General features: G+C 43.9%; 1 protein-coding gene across 2 annotated transcripts in view; it reads right to left on the bottom strand.

Annotated features, from left to right (window-relative positions):
* Positions 1 to 17,307, bottom strand: part of Pcif1 (Phosphorylated CTD-interacting factor 1) — a 96,644-nt gene that overhangs the window by 24,722 nt on the left and 54,615 nt on the right. For both annotated transcript variants that reach the window (XM_068356101.1, XM_068356102.1), the window contains exons 12-13: positions 15,403 to 15,560; positions 2,622 to 2,816 (exon numbers count right to left, since the gene is read on the bottom strand). In XM_068356101.1, coding sequence (XP_068212202.1) covers positions 2,622 to 2,816; positions 15,403 to 15,560 — 353 coding nt within the window. The remainder of the gene's footprint in view (positions 1 to 2,621; positions 2,817 to 15,402; positions 15,561 to 17,307) is intronic.

The raw sequence follows: 17,307 nt of genomic DNA, 5'->3' as shown, positions 1-17,307 counted from the left end.
TGTCCCTCAGGAAGGTAAAATTTGCTCTGCGACCTCAGGCCTTGGAGCAGCTTGGAGGAACTTTGGGTCTTGGGAGCCTCCGCATGGTTGGCCACGATTTTGTTGACGTGGGCTCTATGTTGAATAGGGGCCTCTACCAGTCTGATTAGGCTAGAGCGCCAGGGGTCCTCGGCGGAGGGTTCAGGCTCTTCGATCCTGTGATGGCTCCTGATGAGCCCTATCACTCTCCTGTATGCGGAGACCTCCGCTGTTGAGCCCTCTACGTTATCCTCCATATCCTCCGTAGGGTGATCTGTTGCTCGTGACGGAGGCCCACGCCATCCTTCGTCATGGAGGATCTGGCTTCCGTGGGCTTGCCCGACGGGGGGAGCCGTCTCTCCTACTCCTGACGGTGAAGAGTCACCTTGGAGGATGGGACGAGGCTGCCAGTCCGAAGGGGCGACTCTCCGCTGGGCGGATTGAGCCGGAACCTTCGCGGCCTTATGCCTGGTTGATGGGGCCGGAAACGACGTATCCCTCCGTCTATCGAATCTGCCGCTGGAAGTGAATCTGTCCGGAGTTCTGGATCTAGGGCGCCAACCTGAAGAACTTGGAACTGCTGAGAACTCGGGGAGCCTGCTGCGCGGGACCACCACCCATTCTTCTCCAGGCGATCTACTTCTCCACGTCTACCCCCGTGGCGAGACCTGGAGCGTGAGCGGGAACAAGAATGTCTCCTCCGGGATCTCTCACGACGTCTTCGGAACTTCTTTCGGGCCTCGCCCTCCGAGGAACAGGAACTCGCTACGGCTGACGAATCTGACGATGCGACGTAACTCGTCGGCGGGGCTTGCGCGCGAAGAGCCGCAGGAGGAATAACCCGACGACCGGCGGAAGACGAGGGCTGTAGGAAGACGTCTGGTAAGGTAGTCGACGGCGCTGGAGGGGAGCGTGGGCGATCTTCGATGGGGAACCAGGTTCCGAAGCCTTCCTCCATTCTTAAAGGGGACCTGTAGGGCGTCCTCGGAGGTACCCACCCGAGGGAGTCTGATGGCGGTGAGTCGTCTTTCCTGATGGCGCCCTCGGCTGTAGAGGTACCTGAAAAGCACGCCCAAGAGGCGGGAAAAGAGGCAGTAACATTCTTACCCCACATAGGGTCATCTGACAAGACGTGCCCCACAGGCACTAGGGCTTCGTCTTCAGAACACACACCCGTCCCTCCCTCAGGCCCCTCACTTGCCTGGAATGACGCCACTACCCCACTATCTTGCAATACAGACTCCTGGGGAAGAGCCGCCGGCTTCTTCCCCTCAACGGACTTACATCGTCCCCTACTCTGGGTAGGGGAAGGTGGTATGGAGGCTTGCCCTGACGACGCTCCTGGAGACGCAAGGGGAGAGGAGATGCTCGCCTTCTTAGGGGACCTCTTGGGCGCCTTCTTCTTCGTGCCGAAGCGCACCCACTGAACTTCGTTCCAAGATTCGCACTCCGGGCACGTGTCTGTAGGGGAACACACTCTGCCCCTACACGACGAACACAAGGAGTGCGGGTCCACCTCCGGTTTCGAAAGAAAAGCACCACACGATTTTCCGTCCATAAGCCCAGGACAACGGCGGGGATGCTCCATTATGCACTAATAACACACCGTAAGACACAGGAACGCAAAGGGAAGCACAAAGGTACCACGTGAGACAGCGGAGACACTAGGGAAGGATACAAGTATACCACGTGGAGACCACGCGAGACACAAAGGGTCGGGGACACAGAGTCGCACTGGGATTAAGGAGAGCGTCGAGATGTTATCGCGACGCGACCAGAGAACTTACTGGAGGTTGAGACCTGAGAAAGCATGCTCCCTGACCCGGGGTTAGCCTCAGGGCGCGTATCACTCCGCCCGAGGTTAACCCCCACAGAAAACGGGAGTAGGGTAAACTACACAAAACTCTGGTCGGTTCGGAGGAGATCCCAGATACTCCTGAGAAAGTAGTTCGAGGTAAGTACTCCGTGTTGGAACAAACAGAGATTACTAAAGAATTCTTCGCTTAAGGGGTTACTACTGCACTGTAATTGTTCAGTGGCTTCTTTCCTCTTAGTAAGGGTAGAAGAGACTCTTTAGCTAAGGGAAGTAGCTCCTCTAGGGGAACACCCCAAAATCAAACCATTGTTCTCTGGTCTTGGGTAGTGCCATAGCCTCTGTAACATGGTCTTGCACTGTCTTGGGGTAGAAAACTCTTGCTTGAGGATACACTCTGGCACACTATTCTATCTTATTTCTCTTCCACTTCTCTTATTTTTTAAAGCTTTAATAGTTTATATATGATATATGAAAGATCTATTTTAATGTTACTGTTCTTAAAATATTTTATTTTGATTGTTCATTACTTCTTTAGATTGTTTATTTCCTTGTTTCCTTTCCTGGGCTATTTCTCCCTTATAGCATCTTGCTTTTCCAACTAGTGTTCTAGCTTAGGTAGTAATAATTAATAATATACTTAAAAGGCTTTTAGCCTATCATCCTGCCAGGTTTGCCTGTTAGTTATTTATCATCTTTTTATACCTAAGTGGTCTTGTGAAACTATTTCCTTATAATAACTGATTAGTGATGCATTATTATTTTGTATTTAGAGGAATAAAAGACTTACCTGGAGGCTTCTAAGTGAAGAAGAGCAGATGGTGCTGGTTCTCTCCACTCAGGTACAAAAACAATAAACGACAGTGGTTCGTGAGACTCGGATAGCAATTTTTCAAAATGTCTTATCGTGGCTTCCATTAGTTCCTCGCAAAAGGGAGGGTTTGCCTCAAAAGATCCACACACTGGCTTAAAATCTAAGATTGGTCTGAAAAGAGAATGAAATAAATGCAACCAGTGAGTATAAATGGAATCTAATGTTTGTTAGAAATAAATATCTTTATTAATTAATCTAGTTTTATTTCCTCTTAATCCATCAAGTTTAGAACTTAAAAACCTTATGATTACTACACTAAACCTTCATGAATGAGAAAATCTATCATGTTTCAAGTAAACAATCAGTACAATCTTTTCTTTCAGTCCAATAAAAATACCCGATTATACAATTTTACATGCAAAGCCTAATCACCTGATGATCTATGGTGCACAGATATACCTTTTAAGTGCCGTATTCTCAAACACCTTTTTATCTCATAGAATAGTTTAATAGCAATAATAAAATACAGTTATGTAATTTTTTTTATAACCTATTTTTTTTATCCATTTCCAATAACCTCGAAAAGGTTGACAAATTCTAATACTATCATACGTAAAAACCTGATGTTCTATCAATAATGTATCTAAATTTATGCCAGACATATATATTTTTAAAATAAAAAATAATTTACATAATTGTGCACATATTTAGCAGTAAAAGTGTTTTATTAAGGACTTTCATCAAAATAAAAATCAGAATGTAGTTGCTGTATATAAATCTTAGGCATTTGGTGTTAAAGAAGTTTATGCAGAATTTAAATTTCCAATACTTTAGAATTATCTAGCAATCTAAAATATGCAGTCTTTATAATAAGTCGGGGAAAGTCTGGACACCAATATATTGATATGTATGAACTCTGCTAAATTAGTTTCTTTTTCACTTCGATGTGCTCTCAAGATCAGGGTTAACCAACGTGGTATAAGTGAAAACAACAGCTGACTGCAAGAACTTTGATCACTGAAAAGAGTAGGTGTACAAGAGGTTTACTGACAAGGTTATTACTAAAGAAGACAACAATGAAGAAATTGAAATTATAGTACAGTACTGTATAGTACACCATCTTGGTGTACATCTATACCCATCCTCATGAGTTTTAAAATAAATATTTCAGGTTAAAGTACTCTCTAGAGGAAATAATAGCATTAGAATAACAGTACATTCAAACTTTAACATTTGCGGAATTAAGAAACACAAGTCAGCTAATGTTAAAAAATGTTATTTTTATTACTAAAATAAATTTTTGAATATACTTACCCGGTGATTATATAAGCTGCAGCTCTGCTGCCCGACAGAAAAACTCTACGTTCAAAATACGCCAGCGATCGCTATGCAGGTAGGGGGTGTACATCAACAGCGCCATCTGTCGAGCAGGTACTCAGTACTCAATGTAAACACAGAACTCAATTTTCTCCTCGGTCCACTGGGTCTCTATTGGGGAGGAAGGGAGGGTCCTTTAATATATAATCACCGGGTAAGTATATTCAAAAATTTATTTTAGTAATAAAAATAACATTTTCCAATATTAAACTTAGCCGGTGATTATATAAGCTGATTCACACCCAGGGGGGTGGGTAGAGACCAGCATTAATTGTTTACATTATTATGAGCTAAGTATTTTGTATTTCATTTTAGCAGTTATTCAAAATAACAAACATAAAATAAATAAGTACCTGGTAAGGAAGTCGACTTGAACAATTATTCTGCCTTTTTAAGTACGTCTTCCTTACGGAGCCTCGCGATCCTCTTAGGATGCTGAGCGACCCCTAGGATCTGAAGTATCAAGGGTTGCAACCCATACAACAGGACCTCATCAAAACCTCTAATCTAGGCGCTTCTCAAGAAATGACTTTGACCACCCGCCAAATCAAGTAGGATGCGAAAGGCTTCTTAGCCTTCCGGACAACCCAAAAACAATAATAAAACATTTCAAGAGAAAGATTAAAAAGGTTATGGAATTAGGGAATTGTAGTGGTTGAGCCCTCACCCACTACTGCACTCGTTGCTACGAATGGTCCCAGAGTGTAGCAGTTCTCGTAAAGAGACTGGACATTCTTAAGATAAAAAGACGCGAACACTGACTTGCTTTTCCAATAGGTTGCGTCGATTATACTTTGCAGAGATCTATTTTGTTTAAAGGCCAAGGAAGTTGCGACAGCTCTAACTTCGTGTGTCCTTACCTTCAGCAAAGCTTGGTCTTCCTCATTCAGATGGGAATGAGCTTCTCGTATTAACAGTCTGATAAAATAGGATAAAGCATTCTTTGACATAGGCAAAGATGGTTTCTTAACTGAACACCATAAAGCTTCAGACGGGCCTCGTAAAGGTTTAGTTCCTTTTAAATAGAACTTAAGAGCTCTTACAGGACATAAGACTCTTTCTAGTTCATTTCCAACCATACGAAAAGTTTGGAATATCGAACGATATTGGCCAAGGCCGAGAAGGCAGCTCGTTTTGGCTAGAAAACCAAGTTGTAGAACATGTAGCCGTTTCGGATGAGAATCCGATGTTCTTGCTGAAGGCATGAATCTCACTGACTCTTTTAGCTGTGGCTAAGCATACCAGGAAAAGAGTCTTTAAGGTGAGATCTTTCAGGGAGGCTGATTGTAGCGGTTCGAACCTGTCTGACATAAGGAATCTTAGTACCACGTCTAAATTCCAACCAGGTGTAACCAAACGACGCTCCTTCGTGGTCTCAAAAGACTTAAGGAGGTCCTGTAGATCTTTATTGTTGGAAAGATCTAAGCCTCTGTGACGGAAGACTGATGCCAACATGCTTCTGTAACCCTTGATAGTGGGAGCTGAAAGAGATCGTTCTTTCCTCAGATATAAGAGGAAGTCAGCTATTTGAGTTACAGAGGTACTGGTCGAGGATACGGATACTGACTTGCACCAGTTTCGGAAGATTTCCCACTTCGATTGGTAGACTCTAAGGGTGGATGTTCTCCTTGCTCTAGTAATCGCTCTGGCTGCCTCCTTCGAAAAGCCTCTAGCTCTCGAGAGTCTTTCGATAGTCTGAAGGCAGTCAGACGAAGAGCGTGGAGGCCTTGGTGTACCTTCTTTACGCGTGGCTGACGTAGAAGGTCCACCCTTAGGGGAAGTGTTCTGGGAACGTCTACTAGCCATCGAAGTACCTCGGTGAACCATTCTCTCGCGGGCCAGAGGGAAGCAACTAGCGTCAACCTTGTCCCTTCGTGAGAGGCGAACTTCTGCAGTACCTTGTTGACAATCTTGAACGGAGGGAATGCATATAGATCTAGATGTGACCAATCTAGTAGAAAGGCATCTATATGAACTGCTGCTGGGTCCGGGATTGGTGAGCAAAATATTGGGAGCCTCTTGGTCATCGAGGTTGCGAAGAGATCTATGGTTGGCTGGCCCCAGGTGGCCCAAAGTCTCTTGCATACATCCTTGTGGAGGGTCCATTCTGTTGGAATTATTTGTCCCTTCCAACTGAGACAATCTGCCATGACATTCAAGTTGCCTTGGATGAACCTCGTTACTAGTGATATGTCTAGACCTTTTGACCAGGTGAGGAGGTCCCTTGCGATCTCGTACAACGTCAGAGAGTAGGTCCCTCCTTGCTTGGAGATGTACGCCAAAGCCGTGGTGTTGTCCGAGTTCACCTCCACCACTTTGCCTTGAAGGAGAGACCTGAAGCTTTTCCAGGTCAGACGTACTGCCAGTAGCTCCTTGCAGTTGAAATGCATTGTCCTTTGACTCGAGTTCCATAATCCCGAGCATTCCTGACCGTCTAATGTCGCACCCCAGCCTACGTCCGATGCGTCCGAGAAGAGAACGTGGTTGGGAGTCTGAACAGTCAGGGGAAGACCCTCTCTAAGGTTGATATACTGTAGTCCTTTCACCAAGTCAGACAAGACTTTATCTTTCCGGAAACCGGGATCGAGACCGCTTCTAGCGTCTTGTCCTTTTTCCAGTGAAAAGCTAGATGGTATAGAAGAGGACGGAGGTGTAGTCTTCCTAGTGACACAAATTGATCCACGGATGACAGTGTCCCTACCAGACTCATCCACAGCCTGACTGAGCAGCGTTCTTTCTTCAGCATCTTCTGGATGGATAGCAGGGCTGGGGGCTGATCGTCTTGTTCAGCAACGTCCTCATCAGAGGGTTCCTCATCCGAAACTGATGAGGAAACGGCAACGGAGTGGGCAACGTCTGACTCGCTGAATCCGGTCGCACTGGTGGATGCGTGACGGAGCCGGACGCAATATCATGGAACTGCTGCACAGTCTGTGAACTGTCAACAACCATGGGTGCGCGAGGAAGTACAGCGTCAACCCGAAACTGTCTAGACCGTCTGGGTTGTGCAGTCAACACCCTACCGGGTTGCTGAGGTTGACGCACTGCGTCACAACAAGTCACCTCTGCTGGTTGTTGAACGTCCTGAACGTCAACAACCACCTCCGAGCGTCGCTTAACGTCAACGTGCGACTGGCAACCCACACTGGGTCACATCGGTGGAGGAACCACCTCAACTGGCAGACGCGAGTAGGTTACCTCAGCGTCAACAGGGCGCACAACCGACCGGTTGGAAGGTTGTTGGCCAGAAGGAGGAACCACCTCAACTGGCAGACGCGAGTAGGTTACCTCAGCGTCAACAGGGCGCACAACCGACCGGTTGGAAGGTTGTTGGCCAGAAGGAGGAACCACCTCAACTGGCAGACGCGAGTAGGTTACCTCAGCGTCAACAGGGCGCACAACCGACCGGTTGGAAGGTTGTTGGCCAGAAGGTTCTTCTCCGCATTTAAGTCCTCTATCAAGGACGCAAGCTTGGACTGCATGGCTTGCAGCAAAGCCCATTTAGGGTCTACGGGAGCAGGTGTGGCAACAGACGGGGTTAGCGACTGAGGCGGAACCGTTTACCATCCCTGAAAGCCTTGTTATGTGTGACATAATAGTACAGCAAAACTTCAAAGGCTTGACAAAAGCTGAGAAGTTGACCTGTAAACAACTTGGAGCGTCTCCTGGCTAGGCGCCAGGGCGAGTCTACCAGAATTGAGAAGTCTATCTGGGCAGAGGCATGAACTCCCAAGCCGCCCGTTGAAATACTACCGCCAGAGAGTTATGGGGTCCTTTGACTGGCCAGACAGTACTACGTTGGATCCTTCTCTTTGGTTACGGTTCTTTCTCTTTGCCTACACATACGCCGAATAGTCTGGCCTATTCTTAACAGATTCTCCTCTGTCCTCACACACCTGACAACACTGAGGTTACTAAACAATTCTTCTTCGCTCAAGGGGTTAACTACTGCACTGTATTTGTTCTGTGGCTACTTTCCTCTTAGTAAGGGTAGAAGAGACTCTTTAGCTATGGTAAGCAGCTCTTCTAGGAGAAGGACACTCCAAAATCAAACCATTGTTCTCTAGTCTTGGGTAGTGCCATAGCCTCTGTACCATGGTCTTCCACTGTCTTGGGTTAGAGTTCTCTTGCTTGAGGGTACAATCAGGCACACTATTCTATTTAATTTCTCTTCCTCTTGTTTTGTTAAAGTTTTCATAGTTTATATAGGAAATATTTAATTTAATGTTACTCTTCTTAAAATATTTTATTTTTCCTTCTTTCCTTTCCTTACTGGGCTATTTTCCCTGTTGGGGCCCCTGGGCTTATAGCATTTTGATTTTCCAGCTAGGGTTGTAGCTTAGCAAATAATAATAATAATAATAATAATATCAGACTCTCGCTCTATAAGCCAGTTTAAAAGAAGGGAAATCAAAGGCTGTATCCCTAAAAACTCCTCCTGGTGCAAAAACCAGTCGCCTAGCCAACGTAACGCTCTCTAGGAGAGCGAGAGAGCACTAGCTTAAAAACAACGGCTTCGAAGTAGCTAGGCCTAGTGTAAGTTCTGACGTTTAGGCGAACGAGGAGCAGCAGTTACAAGATCCGGACGAAGATCCTTAAAAAAAAATCATCATGATTTAATTAAAGTCAATAGGAGGCTAAGCAGCTTAAGGCTCCTCTCCATCTGACAGAGTCCTCAAGGGAATATCAGTAGGAGGGAGAACAGCAACTTCCTCATCTACAGGAACCTTGTCCGATAAAAGCAAGGTTACCTCAGTGAGTCTCTCACTGGAGCATTAGTAGCAGACCAGAAGGCAACGTCATGTAACTGCTTGACAGTCTGTGAACTGTCAACAACTGAACTGTCAACCACAACAGGTGCGTGAGGACGTACAGTGTCCACTCGAGACTGCTTTGACTGTCTAGACTGAGCAGTCAAAACAACTCTAGAATGCGGAGGTTGACGCACCGCGTCAAAACAAAACAACTTAGACTGTTGTTGTACTTCGCGAACGTCAACGGAAGGTTCCGTGCGTCGCTGAACGTCAAAATGCGGCTGGCAGGGTACACTGGAACGCATGGGTGGCGGGACTCTCTCAGCTGGAGTGCGGCAGAAGGTCGCCTCAGCGTCCACAGGACGCACAACCGTGGTTGGTTGTAGGCTAGAGGTTGGTGTCAACCTTCTCCGCACGAAAGTCCTGCATCAATGACGTTAACTGAGACTGCATGGTCTGCAGCAAAGACCACTTAGGGTCTACAAGAGCAGGTGCGGCAACAGACGGTGTGACTGCTTGATGCGGTACCGCTTTGCCTCTCTTAGGAGGTGAGCAGTCGTCGGAAGACTGCAGCGAGTCCGAACTGACCCAGTGGCTACAACTGGGCCGTTGGACTTGCGCGGAAGGGACCGACTTGCGCTTAATAAGCCGCGAGACCTTGGTCCATGGTTTCTTACGAGAAACCTCTTCCGCAGACGAGAAATAAATGGGCTCTCTCGTCTTTGTGTGGGTGGGGCGATCTTGGGTAGATACGCCCGACACCACGGAGGGAAAAACGTCTGTTCGTTGATCAAGGCCTCTCGAACCCATAAGTCGTTCGACATTACTTCTCCCCTGGGCTTGGGAGCTTGCAAGAGGTCCCGGACTAGGTGAACGACAGGCACGAACAGACGAACCCTCGGACGCAACACTGTAACACTTTGCGCATATCACTTTATCGATTTTCTGTTTTGCACTTATTCACTGAAATCGAAACTTTTACTGATTTCTACCTGAAACACGCAATTCTACCCTTCAAAAAGGTAGTAATTGCGAAATCAGTCGTATAATGCAGCTCATTAATACTAGCAAAAAACAGAAAACATATATAAAGATAAAAAATTCAGTGGCTGGGAAAGAGACTAAACACTAGTTCAAATAAACTACGTTTACAATCTCTCACCGCACATAGCCTGGGGACAAGAATAAAACCCTAGAAACGTTTTACCTTCCTCCCCGTACAGAGACTAGGGACGAGAGTAACACGAGAACAACGTTACCCGCTTGAACGGAACGTTTTCTCTCCTCTCTCTCCCTCCGTCTGTATCTCTCTCTCTCTTTCTCTCTTGATTTCGCACCTAAGAGAAGAGCCCAATTATATATCGTCAAAAAAACATGTTATTTGACTAAAGGAAAAAACTGAAAGGTTTTCCAAATAAAAAGTTCCTTTAATTTAGAATTTAAAACATTTAAGCTAAGAAAGAATGAACAAAACGTCAGAATCGATTTACTCTTACTGCAAAGTGAAACCGTGATACACTCTCTCTCTATCGTAACGATAGAGCGCATGTTGAACGTCCTGAACGTCAACAACTGCGTAGTCTAAAAAACTAAACGTTAGTTCATCTTTGAAAACAGTACGAAGACTATCAAAGAAATTCTTACATAAAACATTAAATTTAAAAAGTTTTAAATTCTTTAAAGGCTAAATCTTCTGGATGGATAGCAGGGCTGGGGGCTGATCGTCTTGTTCAGCAACGTCCTCATCAGAGGGTTCCTCATCCGAAACTGATGAGGAAACGGCAACGGAGTGGGCAACGTCTGACTCGCTGAATCCGGTCGCACTGGTGGATGCGTGACGGAGCCGGACGCAATATCATGGAACTGCTGCACAGTCTGTGAACTGTCAACAACCATGGGTGCGCGAGGAAGTACAGCGTCAACCCGAAACTGTCTAGACCGTCTGGGTTGTGCAGTCAACACCCTACCGGGTTGCTGAGGTTGACGCACTGCGTCACAACAAGTCACCTCTGCTGGTTGTTGAACGTCCTGAACGTCAACAACCACCTCCGAGCGTCGCTTAACGTCAACGTGCGACTGGCAACCCACACTGGGTCACATCGGTGGAGGAACCACCTCAACTGGCAGACGCGAGTAGGTTACCTCAGCGTCAACAGGGCGCACAACCGACCGGTTGGAAGGTTGTTGGCCAGAAGGAGGAACCACCTCAACTGGCAGACGCGAGTAGGTTACCTCAGCGTCAACAGGGCGCACAACCGACCGGTTGGAAGGTTGTTGGCCAGAAGGAGGAACCACCTCAACTGGCAGACGCGAGTAGGTTACCTCAGCGTCAACAGGGCGCACAACCGACCGGTTGGAAGGTTGTTGGCCAGAAGGTTCTTCTCCGCATTTAAGTCCTCTATCAAGGACGCAAGCTTGGACTGCATGGCTTGCAGCAAAGCCCATTTAGGGTCTACGGGAGCAGGTGTGGCAACAGACGGGGTTAGCGACTGAGGCGGAACCGTTTACCATCCCTGAAAGCCTTGTTATGTGTGACATAATAGTACAGCAAAACTTCAAAGGCTTGACAAAAGCTGAGAAGTTGACCTGTAAACAACTTGGAGCGTCTCCTGGCTAGGCGCCAGGGCGAGTCTACCAGAATTGAGAAGTCTATCTGGGCAGAGGCATGAACTCCCAAGCCGCCCGTTGAAATACTACCGCCAGAGAGTTATGGGGTCCTTTGACTGGCCAGACAGTACTACGTTGGATCCTTCTCTTTGGTTACGGTTCTTTCTCTTTGCCTACACATACGCCGAATAGTCTGGCCTATTCTTAACAGATTCTCCTCTGTCCTCACACACCTGACAACACTGAGGTTACTAAACAATTCTTCTTCGCTCAAGGGGTTAACTACTGCACTGTATTTGTTCTGTGGCTACTTTCCTCTTAGTAAGGGTAGAAGAGACTCTTTAGCTATGGTAAGCAGCTCTTCTAGGAGAAGGACACTCCAAAATCAAACCATTGTTCTCTAGTCTTGGGTAGTGCCATAGCCTCTGTACCATGGTCTTCCACTGTCTTGGGTTAGAGTTCTCTTGCTTGAGGGTACAATCAGGCACACTATTCTATTTAATTTCTCTTCCTCTTGTTTTGTTAAAGTTTTCATAGTTTATATAGGAAATATTTAATTTAATGTTACTCTTCTTAAAATATTTTATTTTTCCTTCTTTCCTTTCCTTACTGGGCTATTTTCCCTGTTGGGGCCCCTGGGCTTATAGCATTTTGATTTTCCAGCTAGGGTTGTAGCTTAGCAAATAATAATAATAATAATAATAATATCAGACTCTCGCTCTATAAGCCAGTTTAAAAGAAGGGAAATCAAAGGCTGTATCCCTAAAAACTCCTCCTGGTGCAAAAACCAGTCGCCTAGCCAACGTAACGCTCTCTAGGAGAGCGAGAGAGCACTAGCTTAAAAACAACGGCTTCGAAGTAGCTAGGCCTAGTGTAAGTTCTGACGTTTAGGCGAACGAGGAGCAGCAGTTACAAGATCCGGACGAAGATCCTTAAAAAAAAATCATCATGATTTAATTAAAGTCAATAGGAGGCTAAGCAGCTTAAGGCTCCTCTCCATCTGACAGAGTCCTCAAGGGAATATCAGTAGGAGGGAGAACAGCAACTTCCTCATCTACAGGAACCTTGTCCGATAAAAGCAAGGTTACCTCAGTGAGTCTCTCACTGGAGCATTAGTAGCAGACCAGAAGGCAACGTCATGTAACTGCTTGACAGTCTGTGAACTGTCAACAACTGAACTGTCAACCACAACAGGTGCGTGAGGACGTACAGTGTCCACTCGAGACTGCTTTGACTGTCTAGACTGAGCAGTCAAAACAACTCTAGAATGCGGAGGTTGACGCACCGCGTCAAAACAAAACAACTTAGACTGTTGTTGTACTTCGCGAACGTCAACGGAAGGTTCCGTGCGTCGCTGAACGTCAAAATGCGGCTGGCAGGGTACACTGGAACGCATGGGTGGCGGGACTCTCTCAGCTGGAGTGCGGCAGAAGGTCGCCTCAGCGTCCACAGGACGCACAACCGTGGTTGGTTGTAGGCTAGAGGTTGGTGTCAACCTTCTCCGCACGAAAGTCCTGCATCAATGACGTTAACTGAGACTGCATGGTCTGCAGCAAAGACCACTTAGGGTCTACAAGAGCAGGTGCGGCAACAGACGGTGTGACTGCTTGATGCGGTACCGCTTTGCCTCTCTTAGGAGGTGAGCAGTCGTCGGAAGACTGCAGCGAGTCCGAACTGACCCAGTGGCTACAACTGGGCCGTTGGACTTGCGCGGAAGGGACCGACTTGCGCTTAATAAGCCGCGAGACCTTGGTCCATGGTTTCTTACGAGAAACCTCTTCCGCAGACGAGAAATAAATGGGCTCTCTCGTCTTTGTGTGGGTGGGGCGATCTTGGGTAGATACGCCCGACACCACGGAGGGAAAAACGTCTGTTCGTTGATCAAGGCCTCTCGAACCCATAAGTCGTTCGACATTACTTCTCCCCTGGGCTTGGGAGCTTGCAAGAGGTCCCGGACTAGGTGAACGACAGGCACGAACAGACGAACCCTCGGACGCAACACTGTAACACTTTGCGCATATCACTTTATCGATTTTCTGTTTTGCACTTATTCACTGAAATCGAAACTTTTACTGATTTCTACCTGAAACACGCAATTCTACCCTTCAAAAAGGTAGTAATTGCGAAATCAGTCGTATAATGCAGCTCATTAATACTAGCAAAAAACAGAAAACATATATAAAGATAAAAAATTCAGTGGCTGGGAAAGAGACTAAACACTAGTTCAAATAAACTACGTTTACAATCTCTCACCGCACATAGCCTGGGGACAAGAATAAAACCCTAGAAACGTTTTACCTTCCTCCCCGTACAGAGACTAGGGACGAGAGTAACACGAGAACAACGTTACCCGCTTGAACGGAACGTTTTCTCTCCTCTCTCTCCCTCCGTCTGTATCTCTCTCTCTCTTTCTCTCTTGATTTCGCACCTAAGAGAAGAGCCCAATTATATATCGTCAAAAAAACATGTTATTTGACTAAAGGAAAAAACTGAAAGGTTTTCCAAATAAAAAGTTCCTTTAATTTAGAATTTAAAACATTTAAGCTAAGAAAGAATGAACAAAACGTCAGAATCGATTTACTCTTACTGCAAAGTGAAACCGTGATACACTCTCTCTCTATCGTAACGATAGAGCGCATGTTGAACGTCCTGAACGTCAACAACTGCGTAGTCTAAAAAACTAAACGTTAGTTCATCTTTGAAAACAGTACGAAGACTATCAAAGAAATTCTTACATAAAACATTAAATTTAAAAAGTTTTAAATTCTTTAAAGGCTAAATACGATATAACGGGCTCAACGTTGATTAACTTCGGTTCCAAGTTAGGACCGCCTACTATCAGGAAAGGTCGCATATAAACAAAACATAAAAATTTATTTTTATATGTTTATAATAAATGGAAAGTTAATCGAAGAGGCCTAATAAAGGCGGAGATATAAAATATATAGATCTATAACGTGTTAAGCAAAAATACTAAAAACCTAAACACACTTCCGTCTAAGGGAAGGGTCGGCCATTTAAAAGTGAAAGAGAGTCCATACTCTCTTTGTCACCATAATTTAATCTATCCAAAACGAGTTCAAGTTTTGAGATGAAGATAAAACACCTGCATAGCGAAAGCTCAAAACTAGAAATGTGTACTTCACCAAAATATGTGAAAACCAATCCAGTAAGCAACAGCGAATTTAGTAGGTCTTGCCGGTGGCACGACAGAGAGAAAATTGAGTTCTGTGTTTACATTGAGTACTGAGTACCTGCTCGACAGATGGCGCTGTTGATGTACACCCCCTACCTGCATAGCGATCGCTGGCGTATTTTGAACGTAGAGTTTTTCTGTCGGGCAGCAGAGCTGCAGCTTATATAATCATCGGCTAAGTTTAATATTGGAAAACATGAATAATTGCGGTCTCTTTAATGATATTTTCAAATTCCCTATTTCTTCAACCGGAAAAAAACTTGTACCTTAAACTTGAGAGAAAACACATAAAAGTGATACTATTCATACTTATATAAAACTTAACACAGAAAAGCATTCTCAGTTACTTAACATCAAATACAAAACAGCCCTTTACAGAAAGACAAAAAGCCACTAATGTATAACTCAAGGTTTAGTAGATTCTCTTGTATAACTATCAATCTCAATTTACACACAACTGTTTTATAAGAGTATGCTGTGCTCTATTTGATCTTTTATAACCTGATTTTATGTCTTTTACTTAAGGGCATCACACACACAATTGTAAATGCTATCCTGTATTCGTTGTGGTCATATAAATATCCCTAAATCGCGCAGACATAAAAATATTACTTTCCGGAAAATGTTGACCCGCGAATAATCAATCACATGACAAATGTTAAGAAGTGACTGTACTAAAAAAATTTTACTTCTATCCCAATACTGAGTCCTTCTATTTAGTGATATCAAACCTCTAGTAAAATTAAATACGTTTACAATCCCTTCAAGAAAAATTAATCGCAAACTAACCTAAAATACATAATACCAACACTTCAGTACTTACCCTCTGGAGCCAAAGTAAGAGTCTGTGTCAGGGAAGGCCGAACAAAATTGTCTAAAATAACAGTTGAGTGGGGAGCCGAAGCATTCGAACGTTACACTAAAGTGTTTGTGTAGGCACTCTAGCACGGTTACTGGTAGCCCAGCCTGTGTCCCGTGGCCCTGAAAAAGAGTTTAGGAATACAGTAACCAATTCTAAAATCTGTAAATTTATCAATGACACATGTGGTTATTCAACATGAGAAGAATATGCAGTTTCTCTTGGATGTGTTTGCAAATTATATTTCATAAGTAAACTTATATTTCATACGTAAACTTACATACATCATACATATACCAAGGCACTTCCCCCAATTTTGGGGGGTAGCCAACATCAACAAATGAAACAAAACAAAAAAGGGGACCTCTACTCTCTACGTTCCTCCAGCCTAACAAGGGACTCAACCGAGCTCGGCTGGTACTGCTAGGGTGCTACAGCCCACCCTCCCACATTATCCACCACAGATGAAGCTTCATAATGTAAACTTAACTTAACCCAGGTGAAATACTAGGACTCTTCACAAGCTTTAGTTTTATCCATATTAAGCTCATAGTGCTGACAATTTTCATTTGGATTATCATGGTAAAATTCTAGAGAATGTGATGGGTGTTGAGGGTCTTGGCAAAGTTGTAAATGAAAATGGAGCACATTTTATAAGTTTTTATTCAGCAAACAATCTTGTTACTAAGGTGCTTTGTGTCAATACGCATAGGAAATATGAAATTTGTTCATATATAATTCTCAAATTTCTATACCAGGTTGAATAATTACAGCAAACATTGTGACTCTTCCACGCAAATCACTCAAAGCTGTCAACAGTTATGAACCTTTTTTTACCTCTAAAGTATTTACCTAGTTATAAATAATTACAAAATTGTGGGGGACTGAAAATTATGGCAGCACATATTTCTTGTTCTTATCTTAAGCTGTTTAAAGAGATGTATTTTAATAAACTAATTAACATTTTCCATCAAGAAAGAAGAAAGGTAGAGGAAAAAAATTTCTTTACGAAACAAACAAAATACTTTCTGTATCACTTCAAGACCAGGTGTTTCAGTTAAGTGTTATTACAAGGAGAATTTTATTTCTATGCATGTATAATACAGACACTTAAATGTGTTGACTCTTTCATTCTATTACGATAAAAACTAAAATGCTTGTATTGATTTACTTTGCAGGAAGGAATCAAATATTATTAAAAGGAAATAAGGAGAGAGAGTTCTTAACTAAAACTTTTAATCATTTTTTGTTGTCTTATTTTTTTCACTTATAGGAGAAATATTCATATATTCACTGGAAAAAAAAGACTACTAATAACATATTTACAGTATTTTACTGTAAGCGAAATCTTAAACAGAATTCAATTTCGCCACCTCAGACTGAGAAGTTATTATCATTATTATTACTAGCTAAGCTACAACCCTAGTTAGAAAAGCAAGATGCTATAAGCCCTAAGGCTCCAACAGGGAAAAATAGGCAAGTGAGGAAAGGAAATGAATAAACAATATGAGAAATAATGAACAATCAAAATAAAATATTTTAAAAACAGTAACATGACAAATTCGAAGATAATTTGTATTTTTCCTAACCATACAAACCTTAGCTATTTACAAAGGGTATGGACGGTGTGAAAGCTGAGATGTTGAAGGAAGGGGGTGTGACTGTACTTGAATGGTTGGTGAGATTGTTTAATATGTGTTTTGTGTTGTCAATGGTACCAGTAGATTGGGTTTGTGCATGTATTGTACCACTATATAAGGGTAAGGGAGATGTGCATGAGTGTTGTAATTCAAGAGGTATTAGTTTGTTGAGTGTAGTTGGAAAAGTGTATGGTAGAGTACTGATTAATAGGATTAAGGATAAAACAGA

The sequence above is a fragment of the Palaemon carinicauda genome, chromosome 32 (assembly GCF_036898095.1).
Source record: "Palaemon carinicauda isolate YSFRI2023 chromosome 32, ASM3689809v2, whole genome shotgun sequence".
NCBI lineage: Eukaryota > Metazoa > Arthropoda > Malacostraca > Decapoda > Palaemonidae > Palaemon > Palaemon carinicauda.
This window is presented reverse-complemented; position numbering and strand designations above follow the sequence as displayed.